Source organism: Fukomys damarensis, unplaced genomic scaffold (genome assembly GCF_012274545.1).
Source record: "Fukomys damarensis isolate Sample0158 unplaced genomic scaffold, DMR_v1.0_HiC HiC_scaffold_33, whole genome shotgun sequence".
Classification (NCBI taxonomy): domain Eukaryota; kingdom Metazoa; phylum Chordata; class Mammalia; order Rodentia; family Bathyergidae; genus Fukomys; species Fukomys damarensis.
Genome location: NW_022900945.1, coordinates 33,294,958 through 33,308,749, shown reverse-complemented (window position 1 = coordinate 33,308,749; position 13,792 = coordinate 33,294,958). Strand labels below are relative to the sequence as shown.

The following is a 13,792-nucleotide window of genomic DNA, read 5'->3' as shown; positions in this document are numbered from 1 at the left end:
GCTGCCTCCTCCCAGGCCGATTCTGCACACCTGGCTGGGAGATCAAATATGATACAGGTTACACCTAATCTTTTTCCCGAATAAGTGCCTATCTCTTTATCTCCTTTTTTATTTTGTTGTGTTTTAAGGGGAAAGAACTCTTTTGCAAAAGTGCTCTCATAATTCAAAAAAAAATTCTGGGAATTTAAAATAAATTACATTCAACTTACTAATTTGAAAGAAGAATCAATTTTATGATATTAGGATGTTCTGCGCAGGAATACAGTACATGTTTTCCACTCGGTCAAATCCCAAGCATGGGGAATTTCCAGTCTAATAAGGAAGGTAAAGCTTGTACACAAAGAGCTGCAAGAAGTGGGAAAAGGGGGAAGCACGAACCAAAGCCATGAAATTGAGGGGGTGGGTTACTGCCAAAGAGAGGTCTGGTTAGTGTGAGGTCTGAACACATGTGGCCTGGAACAGGCGAGAGTTAAGGAAGAGCTGGTGACAGCACACAGAGACATCCGAGAGAGGCAAATTAGCAGCGAGGAGAACCTGGAACACTGAGTGCATACGGCAGAGAAACAGGAGATGCAGCGAAACAGGCAGGCTGGGGCACAACACCGCTGAGGAGGACAGGACAGAGGAGGGTAACCCCATTTCGGCAGGGCGGAGCAAGCAAAGGCCAGCTTGAGGCTAAGAACAAGAGGAGAGCTCTGTGTTATGTCTACGTGCTACGTCACTGGCCAGGGAAGATAATGTTCCAGAAGCTTCCAAATAATTCCACAGGAAAAAAAACTCAGCCAACTCTTAGAACTAAGTACATTCAGTCATATTTTAAAATAAAATGTAAGGTGGCACACGCCTGTGATCCCAGAACTCTGGCAGCAGAGGCTGGAATATTGCCATGAGTTTGAGAAGGTCAGCCTGACCCACACGGTGAGCTCAAGGTCAACTCTAATTATGATGGAAGATCCTGCCTAGAAAACCAAAAAATAAAAAATTTTTAAAACTACAAATTAAAATTGCCTAGGATAAAAGCATTATAAAGCACAAATCTTTTTTGTTTGTTTGTTTTGAGGCAAGGTCTCATATAAAGCCCAGGCTGGCCTCAAACTTGTGACAATCCTCTTGCCTTAGCCTCTCGAGTGCTATAGCCCTGTGCTACCACACCTGGCTATTTATTAATAAAACATAAAAATGACTTACAATTTCAGTACCAAACTATACTTTGAAATTATTTTTCTCATAAACCAAAGGTGCAAAATGTTTGTCAATGAAGTTTTGCTAAGAGAATAGACATAGATAAAGCATTTTCTCAAATTAAAATTTTGATGACTCCTGGTTCAAAGATAATGACAAAGTTAAAAGGACAAAAATGACAACTAAATGGGGAAAAAAAAACTCACAAATGATTTTAACAACTACTCAATTTGTAATGCCACAAGGTTAGATGAAAACCAAATTTCTTATTAACATGAAATTATATTTTCCAAAAATATTAAATGTACCAACCTCATAATGTTCATATTCATCCACATCAAAGGTCTCAAAGTCAAAAAATCCATGTTGTAATCCCTAAAGGAAGAATTTGAATTAGATTTGTCACATGAAGTTGATAAAATATATTCATCAGTGCTGGAATTGCTACTTACAAAATGATCCTGGATGTAAGAGCTTGAAGCTTTTGATTTTTTTTTTCTTTCTTTTTCTTTTTTTTTTTTTTTTTTTTTTTTTTAGAGAACGCACTTTTTTTTTTTAGTTTTTTTGTTTTTTTTTTTTTTTTTTTTTTTTTTTTTTTTTTTTTTTTTTTGTAGCACAGAACGAACTCTCAGGACCTCAAGACCTTGCACTTGGGAAGCAGGCACAACTCCACTGAGCTAAATCCCTGGCCCAAAACTCTGGATTTTTTTTTTTTCAAAACTTTGGATTTTTAATGGAACTCTAGAAATCATTTAAAACTCTGATAACTTTGCTTTAATACTGTCCTGGAAAAGGAGCTAAACACTCTGAATAGTATGAAAACATGTCCCACAAAAGATGCTGTCTGAGAATTAATTTAAATTAGTTTTATATGTCAATATGTTAATGTACATAAGCTCAAATATACTAGCAAATTTATAGTGAAAAGCTATCGGAAATTAAACCTATAACCAAACATATAACAGTGATTCAGTTCTCAGAAGAAAAGTCTATTAGTATTAGAAAATTTTGTTTGCCTTTTTCATAATATTTAGCAAAAGGGGCATTTTTATTTAATAAGCCCTGATTTGTTCATAGAACTTCAACTTTCAAAAAGTGTGCTGCACAATGCTATTTTCTGACAGAGTAAGGGTATTTGTCTGCTTTTACAATTTAGAAAAACTGATCATCTTAACAACATAAAACTTCACTTATTTTTGTAACTAATGACTTAAAGCTTTTAAAATTACCTGGCTTGTTCAGATCTAATATTTTTAGGCAGACAAAGAATCTTTTATTTGATAAGCTGTGAAGCTATACCGATTACAATAAAACACAAAAACCATAGGTACCTTTAAAAGTTACATGCTCAAGTCATTAAAAAGAGAAAAGAAAGTAGGAAGCCAAGCTGTAGTACCTCCAGCTTTTAAAACACGTTAGAGACCAGTGTTGTTGTTTTTCTGTTTTTTTTTTAAAAAAAAAGGTAAAAGAAAGGTATCAGGGTAACATATTAGAAAACATATTTTTAACCCCCATTCCAAAACAATTGAATCTGATTCTCTGAGGATGAGGCTCAGGACCAGCTTTTTAAAAATTAACTTTATTGGTATTTTTTATATACCTAATGATCACATTCATCATAGGGAATTTGTTCCTGTGCATAATATATCTTGATCCTCCCCCATTCCTTTCCTCTCCCCTCAACAATTCCTCCCCTCCTAATTTACAAAAGCGTTATTTCCACTTTTTCCCCTTCTATTCTCTTTTCCCATTTCCCTTTCCTTCCCTTCCCCTGTGCCCTCCCCTGTTGCCTTTCCCATTTGAACATTTTCCTCCTAGATCCCAAAGGACCAGCTTTCTAATAAGCTTTCCTGGAACATTCTTCTTATTAATTCTGACAACACTGGTTTTGACAACTCCTAGAGAATAAGCTGAACAAGTTAAATTATTTCGCCTTTCAAAAGGGCAATTCAGGTTAGCCATATGCACCATTCCAAAGAAACCAGTGGAAATTTTTACTCTGAATGATACTTTTCTTCCTTTCTCTTTATTTTTAAACTTTGTATTTGTGTACGTCTGGGTGTTCACGTAACACATGAGCTATGTTTACGACAACATTAATACATCAAAGCCAGAAAAATATCTTCCTTAAAAAGGCAAAAATATGGCTATACTCTGTATACACTCTCAGAAGGGTATTCATTGTCACAAAAATAGCCAGGATGGCGATATCTTTTGTAAGAGACTGTCCACGAGCCAATGTATCTCAGTTACCTAAAGGCATGTTGAATAATCTACTAGATTCTTTAAAAATCTCGTCTATATTTGAGCACACCTCAACATCTGATGAAACAATAAGTTTAGAGGAGCCTTTATTTGTGAATAGAGTCACACCTTTCCTGTACAAGAGGAAGGATGTCATAAATTTCTATATTGAGATACCAGTTACCATAATAATGGGCAGGGATATTCTGGTGGGAACTCTTTCCGAATTTCCTAAGTATTATAAGGGAAACAGCCTGTACCAGATGGAAGGAAAGGCATAATGATAATAATGATGACAAAAAAATAAATTATGTTCTCCTCTCAGGCACTTTCTAAATACTATAGTTGTGGGTTACTTGTTGAGTAATGTCTCCATAAAACCTCTTAACTAGTATTACTTCAAGGACATTTTGGGAATACTGTTAGAGCTAGTATATCTCCATAGAATTTTTTTGAAAAGAAAAATATTTGAAAACTATTTTAAGGTATTAGAGAGTTTACAACCACTGATAAAATGAAGTATCTGAGCTGAAAATATAGCTCAGTGGGCAGTGTTTGCCTAGCATGTTCAATTCCTTGAGTTCAATACCCAGCACTGCAAAAATAAATACAGTGAAACATCAAAGTCAGAAATAGCAAAGATAAACCAGGTAGTATATTCATCACATCGGCTTTCTCAACTAGAAAAATAGCAAAATCTGTTCTATATTACATTAGAGAAAAGAAGTGAGCTAGAACTGCTACTGACTCTACACAGTCCCATTGGCCATGTAATGCACATACTTCTGACGGATTAGAAAAAACATTGCTCAAGATGAAACTGTGTACTTTGACCTCTCATTAGAATTCACTGTGTAACTTGCATGACTTCCCAGATTGTAAACTAAACATGTTCCAAAAGTCTTATAGTTTCTACTTCTCTATTACCTCAAATAACTTTATAGTGCATCAAGTCACTTAGGGGGATTGTTCACAACCACACTGCAGGGCCCCACGTCCAGAGTTTATGACTCAGGCAGTCTGGGCATGACCAGTAACAGAAGAGAACAGGGCTTAGATAACTTCCTTTCTCTCCCACACCAAGATATAGCTTGATAATGAAGTTAAATGAGTAACACAGCAATGTCACAAGCACAGCAGCAGAGCAAAGTGACAAATTTGCACCAGAACATAGTTTAAATGAGAAAGGGGGGCCTCTTCTCTCCCTGAGTCTGCTCTACTTTCCATACAGTCTTTCTTGCTTGGTTATCCATGGGGACTGATCCAGAACCTCCACAGATACAAAAATCTGAAGATGCTCAAGCCTTATATATTACATGGCATTGCGTAACCTACACACACTCTCCAGTACATTCTACATCAACTCTAGATTACTTATACCGCATCGAATTAAATGGTATATAATAAGTTGCTATACTGTATTGTATAGAGAAGAAGAAGCCTGAGTGTGTTCAGTACAGAAGCAGGGAGAGGAGGGATTTTTTAGTATTTTTCAATCTGAGGTCAGTTAAGTCACCGATGAGGAACCCACAGACACTGGGGGCCAACCGTATTTCTCAAATTAATCATCGTTCAGAAAGTGAAGTGTCCTCAGCTTATAAGTTCCCCTCTCTTCTCTCTGACGACAGAAAAGGGTGTTGAGATTATTCCTTTTCAATATTTCTGAACTACTATAGCAACCTACAGCAAGAAAAATTGCTATTACCTTTCTGATTCCTTGTAAACAGTCGAGGATGGTGAGATTGTAAGTGCAATTTCCAAATGAAGCATCCCTATAAATATAAATGAACTTAATGTTAAAAACTTGCATTTGGAATTTTTAAATAATAAAATGCCTAAGTCAAAAGACATGTTTCAAACTGCCTTGGTTCAAATTCCCATTCTGCCACATTCTGGCACTGACTTGAGCTAATTACTTTACCTCTAACGTAGTCTTGGTTTGCTCATCTATGAAACAAAGTTAATAATAGTAGCTATCATTCATAAAACTGCAGTCAGATCATATCAAAAAATACATAAAAGTCCTTCACATAGTGCCTGGCATACAGGAAGCACTCAAAGAGTCTTATTAATCTTACTAACAGTGAACAGGGTTGTTTTATTAAGTAAAACATTGTGGCGAGAGGCATTCTGGCCCATGAACAACCTCTCCCCAGAAACATGGAAAACACAAGCATTAAAAAGTAAAGGCACAATGTAAGTAGGTCGGTAAAACCGGGCAGCTAGCTTCATGGATTAAATGGCATCCTCCCGTACCAAAACAAAACAAAAACTCAGGAACATGCAGTCCCACAACCTCCTCAGAATCACCGGGATCCAGGAGAGCTCCTAATGCAGCATGAGCTGCTCTGCCAAAAGGAGTGGGAACCCGCCATACCGAGAGGGGTTCCTACTCTATTTACTCAAGTTTTTAGAGCGACCTAGCAGATCTGCCTCAGGCAACATAAAACTGAAGTATCAAGTTCAGGTCAGGTAAGCAAGAACTGGTCCTGGATCTTCAACACTAGCAGTGTGCCAAGGTATTCAGGTCAAGAAACTTGACCTCGGGTCTTCCTGCTGTGTGCCCAGCCCCCGCTGCTGACCCAAGGAACAGAGCCTCCTCTAGCCCTTGCCCTGACAAAACCCCGCGCGCCCCACACCTCCGCACAGCATCTGGGAGAGCCGTGGAGGCTCCCCAGGGAGATCACAGCCTTTAAAGGCTTCCACACACTTAACAGAAAATGAAGTTTTAAATCACCAACCGCCCAAGGTACCTTTACACCTACTGAGCCACAAATTAAAATGCAACACCATCATCGCTGAGTTCAGCATCCTGAGAGCCTAACATAAAAAGTGAGTTGAACAAGTGGCTTAACAGAAAGGTTTCCTAAGGCCCAAAATGTCAAAGCAAAGTGCAATTCAATTTAACAAAATTATTAATATATGAAAACGTAATTTAGAATACCCCAATATATATTTTTTGATTAATAGATAACAAGATTTACTGACAGGTCTGATCACTACCCTGCTTTTACAGAAAGAATGAGAATAACAGTTTAAGGCATCACAACAGTAATATGACATAAAAATGTCTATGGTTTCTATTGGGACAAAGCCACTCACAGTGCTAAATTCTATTACAGTTTACTCTCACCATTTTCATAATTGAATGTAATCTTATAAACTATAAGGTCAGTGAAAATAAAGATATAATCTTTCTCTCACCTAAACTCACTAAATCTAAATTACCTTCACAGATCTAGTCAAAAACTGCTTTAATTTTAAAGAGAAAATAAACTTTAAAAATCATAATAAAGAATTATGAAAACTGGAGGGGCTCCTTATTCTTGTCCATCCCCAGCTCCTAGACTCAGCAAAACAACTGTATAAATACGAGGTACCAGAGAAAGCGCCAGCCCGAACTTTGCTCCGTGCCTGCAAAGTGGAATGAGACCATCGTGACATCTCTTGACCTATCACGACCACAACTTGCTACCAGTGACTGAAAACAGCTCTGGTGGCTCGGTGGACAAATCTTCAGTCTTGCGAAGCTGGGAGGGAAAGTTAATGGCCATCAGAATTAGGATATAAGCAGTCACCGTGGGCTGGCAAGACAGAAGTTTACAAAATGAATTATATATAATAAGGGATGCAATAAAGTTCAGTTATACCCTCTGGACTGAGGAAAGGAGATGACAGCCCTTCAGGGCCTCTACTATGCCAGGTAATTTAGGCACAGTACACACTGAATCCTCAGGCCCCGTGTCTGACCATATAAGGGGGAAAAAATTGGCTGATTAGTAGCATCTCACTCATGCATAGTCAGTCAGAGGAGAGTAAATACAGTGTAGCAGTGAAGAGACTCGGCAACATGTTACACGTTCTCTGGAAGGAAAAAAGATAAAGGTAGAAGATTGAACCTGTGAATCTGCCAACACCCGATTAGTTGTTTTTAAAGCCCCACCCCTCAGTGGACAAGGAGAAAAAGAAGAGTAAAGAAAAAAAGAGGCTGGGAGGGAGAAAGGGAGGGGAGGAAAAAGGAAGAAGAGGGGAGGAAAGGAGGGAGACAGAGAGGATTTTGAAAGCTGAAAAACAGATGAACGCGTGGTGAATAGACCAAGGAAACTGCAGACTAAGCAGACCACAGGAAAATTAAAGAATTAACATAATGAAGACCAGATAAGTGTCAGGAGGCTGGGAAGGTGGCAGCAATGGGTCCTTCGGGAAGAATGAAGGTAAGATTTGAAAGCACCACTGAATGACAGATTTTATCCTCCAAAAGAAACACTACTTCTCACTGTATAGGTCAATCCTTCCTGTTAATTTTCAACCCCGCTACAGTTAGCACCATGTGAAAGCAGAAGTTGGCCCTGATAGGCATCAAGGTACCTATTACCCACCCAGCATTCAGTCTGGAGTTGAAAGATCCCAGGTGAGGAACTTTTTTCTTCTGTGTTATAAAATGCAATCTATTTGCAAGGTTAGGACAACATCATGTTCTATTAATCAGAAGTCACTTCCTACCCTGAGGGTGATTTTATTATTCAATACTATCAATTATCTCTTTCCTCTCCACATCTCTCTCCCAGAGCGCTCTCCACAGAATCTAAACATTTTTAGGTCTCTGTCACCTTTTGAAAAGAATGACTTACTCTAAACTTTCTTGCTTCCCTATTTTCCTCCAACTACCACCTTCTCTTTAGTTTCCTCTTTAAATTAAAGCGTCTTCAAAGAGTTACTTATTCCCTCTTACAGTGTAGGTGGCTTTTAGAATACTTGATGTTGCGCAACCTCACCACCATTAACTCCAAAACACTTTCACCACCCCAAAGAGAAACACTGTGTTCATTTGCAGTCACTGCCATTCTCCTCCTCTCTACCCCTATTAACCACTGATCTGTTTCTGTCTCTGGATTTTCTTACCCAAGCCCAGTGAACTTTTGCAATCATCTTACTTAATACATCAGCCGTGTAACTCCCTCTTTTGCTCGCTGTCTTCTCTGGATGTTCTTTCTACCTCCCTAAAACTACTTCCCACTTTCCTTTGCAGAGTTATCCTTCATCTCTCAAACTGTGAAAGTCAGACCTCACCAAGGTACAATTCCAGGTCCTAATTCTCTCTTCCTAGATGATGGCCTCTCAGACTTTATAGTGTGTGTATATCAGTACCACCTTGGTAGTTCCTTCAAAACAGATTGCTGGGCTCACTGAAAGTTTCTCATTGAACAGATCCAAGGCAGGACCTGAGAATCTGCATTTCTAACAAGTTTCCAGGTACGACTGATGCAGCTGGTAGGAGGAAATACATTTAGAGAACCACTGTCGCAGTCCATCTCACCCACATAAACAACCATCTGTCTTCCAATGACCCTCAAATTCATCTCTCTAACACAAGGTCCTTCTTAGAACTTCAAGTCAGTACAGCGAACCCCTACAAGGCATTTCCATTTGGGCGTCTCAAAGTCACTGTGTGGGATAAGTCTCTTGACTCTCCCAAGTCATCCATCACCACCACCCAGCAAAAAACTAGAATCAACCACCTGGTTCGCTGTCACACCCTGTGTAGATAAAAGATGAAGATTCCAGGTTGTTCAAACTAGAGTCCAGAGGCACCCCATGTCTCTCCATCCCTTTATCCCATCCATCTTTGTGCACCACTGTTTTCCTCTCTTAAATATCCCTTGAATGCGTTTTACTCCAAGTCCATTACCATTGTCTTTCTAAAGCTCTTCTTGGTCACGCTAGTCAGTTTTCTTCTCAGCACCTGAGTGATATTTTAAAAAGCAAATATGATGTGGTCACCCTTCACCTGCAATTCATCCCTGATGTCTCACTGCTCCCAAGGCAAAGTGCAAATCCTCAACACTGCACAAGGCCCTGTGAGGCCTGTCCCCACCCCTGCCTCTCCAGGCAGCCTCTGGCCAACATCCCTGAGCTCCCGCGATGGGGCAAGGGCTCACCCCACTGAACCTGTGCCCCGCCGGTCACATGCTCCTCCTGCTCACCTTGCCTGGGTTACCTTCGTCATTCCTCGGATCTCACGCTGGCTAGATCAGATCCTGACTTTGTTTTTCCTTTAGACTTAACTACAGTTTGAAATTATACCCTGATGTGTTTATTTTTATGCTTTATCTCTATAATAATCTCAGTGATACACATTTATCACTCACCTTTGTCTTCTTAGCACCTGATACAAAATAAATAATAAATATGTATAAACAAGTGCTACAGTTAAGTAAAGGAGTTTAGGAACTCATTCCAAGAAAATGTTCCATAATATTCTATGCCTACTTTTGTTGACTCAAGAAACCTAGAGCCTTGGTTGGGGCCGGGGATTTAGCTCAGTGGCTCCCCGGCCTGCTTTGAAAGTGTAAGGTCCCGAGTTCAATCCCCAGGACCCCCCCAAAAAAAGAAAGCTAGAGCCTCAAGTCTCAGTAGCAAGAACAACTTTCTTTGCCTTAACCCCAAATCCCTTTTGTCCATTTAAAACCATTTCCTTCTCTTGTCTCCAGTGAAGAGAATGAACTGAACAAAGCTAAAAGCAATGATGTTCAAGGTAGTTTTCTCTTCCTTTGTCTCTTCCTTTTCTTTCTTTGTCAAGTGGCATTGAATACCCTGGTTTATTTTAACTCTGATGCTTCAGAGAGACTACACAGTGATTTTAGGGTTAAAACACTCCAGCAACATGCTGAAGACTTTAAAGTTCCATAATTTTTAGTTTTATGTTTCCATTCCCTCTGTTTGCTTAGCTCCTGGTTTGCTCTTCCATTCATTATGCATTCCTTTATGCATTTTATTGACCCAAATACTGCATTTACTAAGGGGAACAAAAGGACATGTTATATTTTTCCACCTCCCTCATAAAGAAGGGAGGAGTGTGCACAGCCCTGGCTGCCCAGAAAAAGTCAGCTCCCCTGCTCTGTAGTGAGCATGCAGTCACGTTCACACCACTCTGTTAGAACAGAAAACACAAAGCTCTCTTCCCGCAAGAGACACTGTAGTGGCCACACACCCAAGGTCTCCAATCAGTCATCTCTGCTGAAGAGTGAATCATGTGTCTCTAACCCCTGAGACAGATCAATGACACAGACAAGTGCTGCCTAGAAACAGCCAAACACAAATTTAGTTCCACCTCATGCTTGACCACTGAAACCTCAATTCTCCTAGCAGTTCCACCTTTCTAAATGTGACTTCTGGAATCACCATCAACTGAAACATACAGTTACCATTAAGCGATTACAAAAATCCACATAACTATGACCTTGGGAGGGACTTATCAGCAATAAGTTAAGTAAGTTTGTTAAGTAAAAAGCTAAACGAACGAATACTTGAAAAGAAGAAGCAATTGGATTTTTGTTAATCTGTTCATTTTATGTTTTTGCATTTATTTTGCAGAAAATATAAGAAAGAATAAATTTAAGAAAGCTAGACTCATCATTCACAATCAGGCACTGAAAGGGGGGGTTCAGTCGGGAGGCTGAGGCAGGAGGATTGCTAAAAGTTCAAGGTTAGTCTGAACTACATAGTGAGTTCAAGGCTAGCCTGAACTGCATAGTGAGACCCTGTTCCCCACCACCTCCAAAGCAATAGAAGGGTTTCAGGGAACCCTGAGTCACTGGTATCCTACCTGTCTTGGACAGGTTCTCAGGAGTCGATTGCTAAATATTCAGAAATTGTGAGAGCCTGCATCAGCAGTAGTGGTGATAAAGCGGTACCTTTGTTCACAAACTTAATTCTTTCCATGATTCTGCTCGCAAACTGAATTGGACAAGAGCAGAGAATCAAAGCAGCTTTCCCCACAAGGTCAACACTGAAGCTAATCATGAATTTGATTTAGTTCTCCTCCAATTTGGTTTGCACCCAGAATCACAGAAAGAATTAAGTTCGTGAACTGAGGTACCGCTGTATTTGCACCATAAGAATCAGCAAACCTTTTATTCTTATAGACCTGGTTTACCAACACACCTCTGCTTGCAACCTAAGAATTTAAGAAATCACTCAGAATGATGTTACCCTAGTCAGGAGTGGTAGCACACATGTGATTCCAGCACTCTGGGAGGCTGAGGCAGGAGGATTACAGTATCAAACCCAGCCTGGGGAACTTAGGTACTTAGTGAGACCCTGTCTCAAATTTTTTAAAAAGGGCTGGGTTTGTAGTTCAGAGTGAAGGCCTTGAGTTCAATCCTGAGTATTTGGAAAAAAATAAAATGACACAGTCTTATAAATGTTAATAACGTAGAGATGATACCAGATACAAGAGTATATTTATACTAAGCAAGAAGAAAGCATTTCTGGTAATGAAGTTGTTGAAAAGGAAAAATGGAGAAAAGGCACAGTATCCAAAATGTGGAGACTTCGATAAATAATTAAAAAGAACTGATGGTAAAAGGACTAATAAAAAATGGGAATGACTGTGATCTATGTATGTCTTGTATCCACAATGCTCTGGAAATTCCCTGGCTAACAGTAGTTAGATGAGCAAACATTTGCAGAACAATGGGTTAGAAAATATCTTGAAGGTCATCCCAGACCCCTTCAAAGCACTAAACTGAATTCCATCCTCATAGTCACAAGACTGCAAACGGCTTAAAGACAGGAAATAAGTCCTTTATAACTGGGTGTCTAAAAAATAGTAGTGTGGAGCACATTATAAGCTGTATGTGTTGTTGAGTGAATTAATGTATGCGAGAATGAATAAATGATCATGACCAGGAAATCATTCAACTTTGCCTGCACACCTCTAGTGACTGGGCACTCGACCCTCCAAACCAAAAGGTATGTTTTAAAAAATTGTTGACTTTAAGCCATGGTATAAGTCATTGCTGTCCAGCAGAAATTAAATGCCAGCAACAAAATGGAAGTTCACATGTGGTCAGAATTTTCTTCATAATCATATTAACATTTTTAAAAATTAATTCTAGCTGGGCATGGTGTCACATGCCTGCAGTTTCAGCATGCAGAAGACTGAGGCAGGAGGATTGACATGAGTTCAAGGCTAGGCTGAACTACCTAGCAAGACTGTGTCTCAGAAAAGCAAAACAAAACAAAACAAAATTAATTAATTATAACATATTTTGTTGAATACAATAGATCTACAATGTATCTAGAATATTATCATTCCAGCATATATAATTATAAATATTTTTGTACTTTTAGACTAAATCTCTAAAACCCAATGTGTATTTTAAACTTAAATCTATCTCAGTTTGACCTAAGAAATTTCAAGTGCTCAATAGCACAGGTAGCTAGTAGCTATCGTACTAGACAGCTGAGAACTTGACAATCCCCCCAAATACCTTATACTACTATAGAATCCCCTGCTTTTCAGCTTTACCATCAGAATCAGGCTATATACTAATCACTTTGCTCATCTAAAAAAACAGATATGTGAAAATTCAATCCTAAATCATGGCTTAATAGGTCACATAAAATTAGCAACATAGAATCGGTGGAGAACTAGCAACAACACCAGAAAAAAAGACCAACAGCTATGCTCAGGTCTTTGATCCACAACTAACACACATCTAACAACACTAATTTTTCTTTAAACGTAAAAATAATGGTAAGCTGTCTTTAAATCATCATAAAGGAAAAAATAAAAAAAAATGAATCGTTATAAAGGTAAATGGTTGTAATCTTGTTCTAAATTATCTTTACTACTAACGCTGGCTATTGGAAATATACCATAAAGAGTACAAGAATTTGGGCACTAACCCTACTACGGAAATTTTGATAATACTGATCCAGAACCATAAAGGTAGGAGTAACAGAAAAAGTCTGGGCCAGTTTTCACAACACAAATTATTATTCCAGCTCATAAAAGGTTTACTCACCTCTATGTATATATATATATATAATGGGCCACAGAGATCCCTTCCTAGTTACTTCACTTCTCAGAGTGCTGCTTATTTACCACTTTAACAAGAAAAATCTCGCAGTCAAGTTTTTATAGTGGCCCAAGTTATTCAAAATATGCTGAGAAAAAAATTTCAACAGTATAGACCGAGATAAGCTGCCTAGTTGGAAAACTCAAACAAACAAACAAAAGGAGCATCTTCACTATTCAAACACAATGTGGATTCCTTTCACACCAACCATCAAAATCAAAGGTTTATGGAGGAGCCATGGGTCAGAACTGACCTCAAAGAACACAGACAAGCAGCAAAGTAATCAAGAGTGAAAGAAGCAACTCAAATGAGCAAAAAATAAAATTCTGTTTCCACATTTTTCCACACAAGAGAAAAACATGGTAAGAACTTACCCTTTGAGATATAGTTAATTGCTAAATAATCTTTGACAAAAAAATCACACCTTATTTGAGGCAACAAATAGCTAGTTCCTGATGTTTTTATGTGAAGAGATGTCTTTTTTTTTTTTTTTTTTTTTT

At 38.6% G+C, this 13,792-nt stretch overlaps 1 protein-coding gene across 5 annotated transcripts in view; it reads right to left on the bottom strand.

Moving 5' to 3' along the window:
• Cdc14a (cell division cycle 14A) overlaps nt 1-13,792 on the bottom strand; it is a 154,311-nt gene that overhangs the window by 75,240 nt on the left and 65,279 nt on the right. For all 5 annotated transcript variants that reach the window (XM_010639075.2, XM_010639077.2, XM_010639074.2 and 2 more), the window contains 2 exons: nt 5,132-5,198; nt 1,495-1,557 (listed from right to left, as the gene is read on the bottom strand). In XM_010639075.2, the coding sequence (XP_010637377.1) occupies nt 1,495-1,557; nt 5,132-5,198 (130 nt within the window). The remainder of the gene's footprint in view (nt 1-1,494; nt 1,558-5,131; nt 5,199-13,792) is intronic.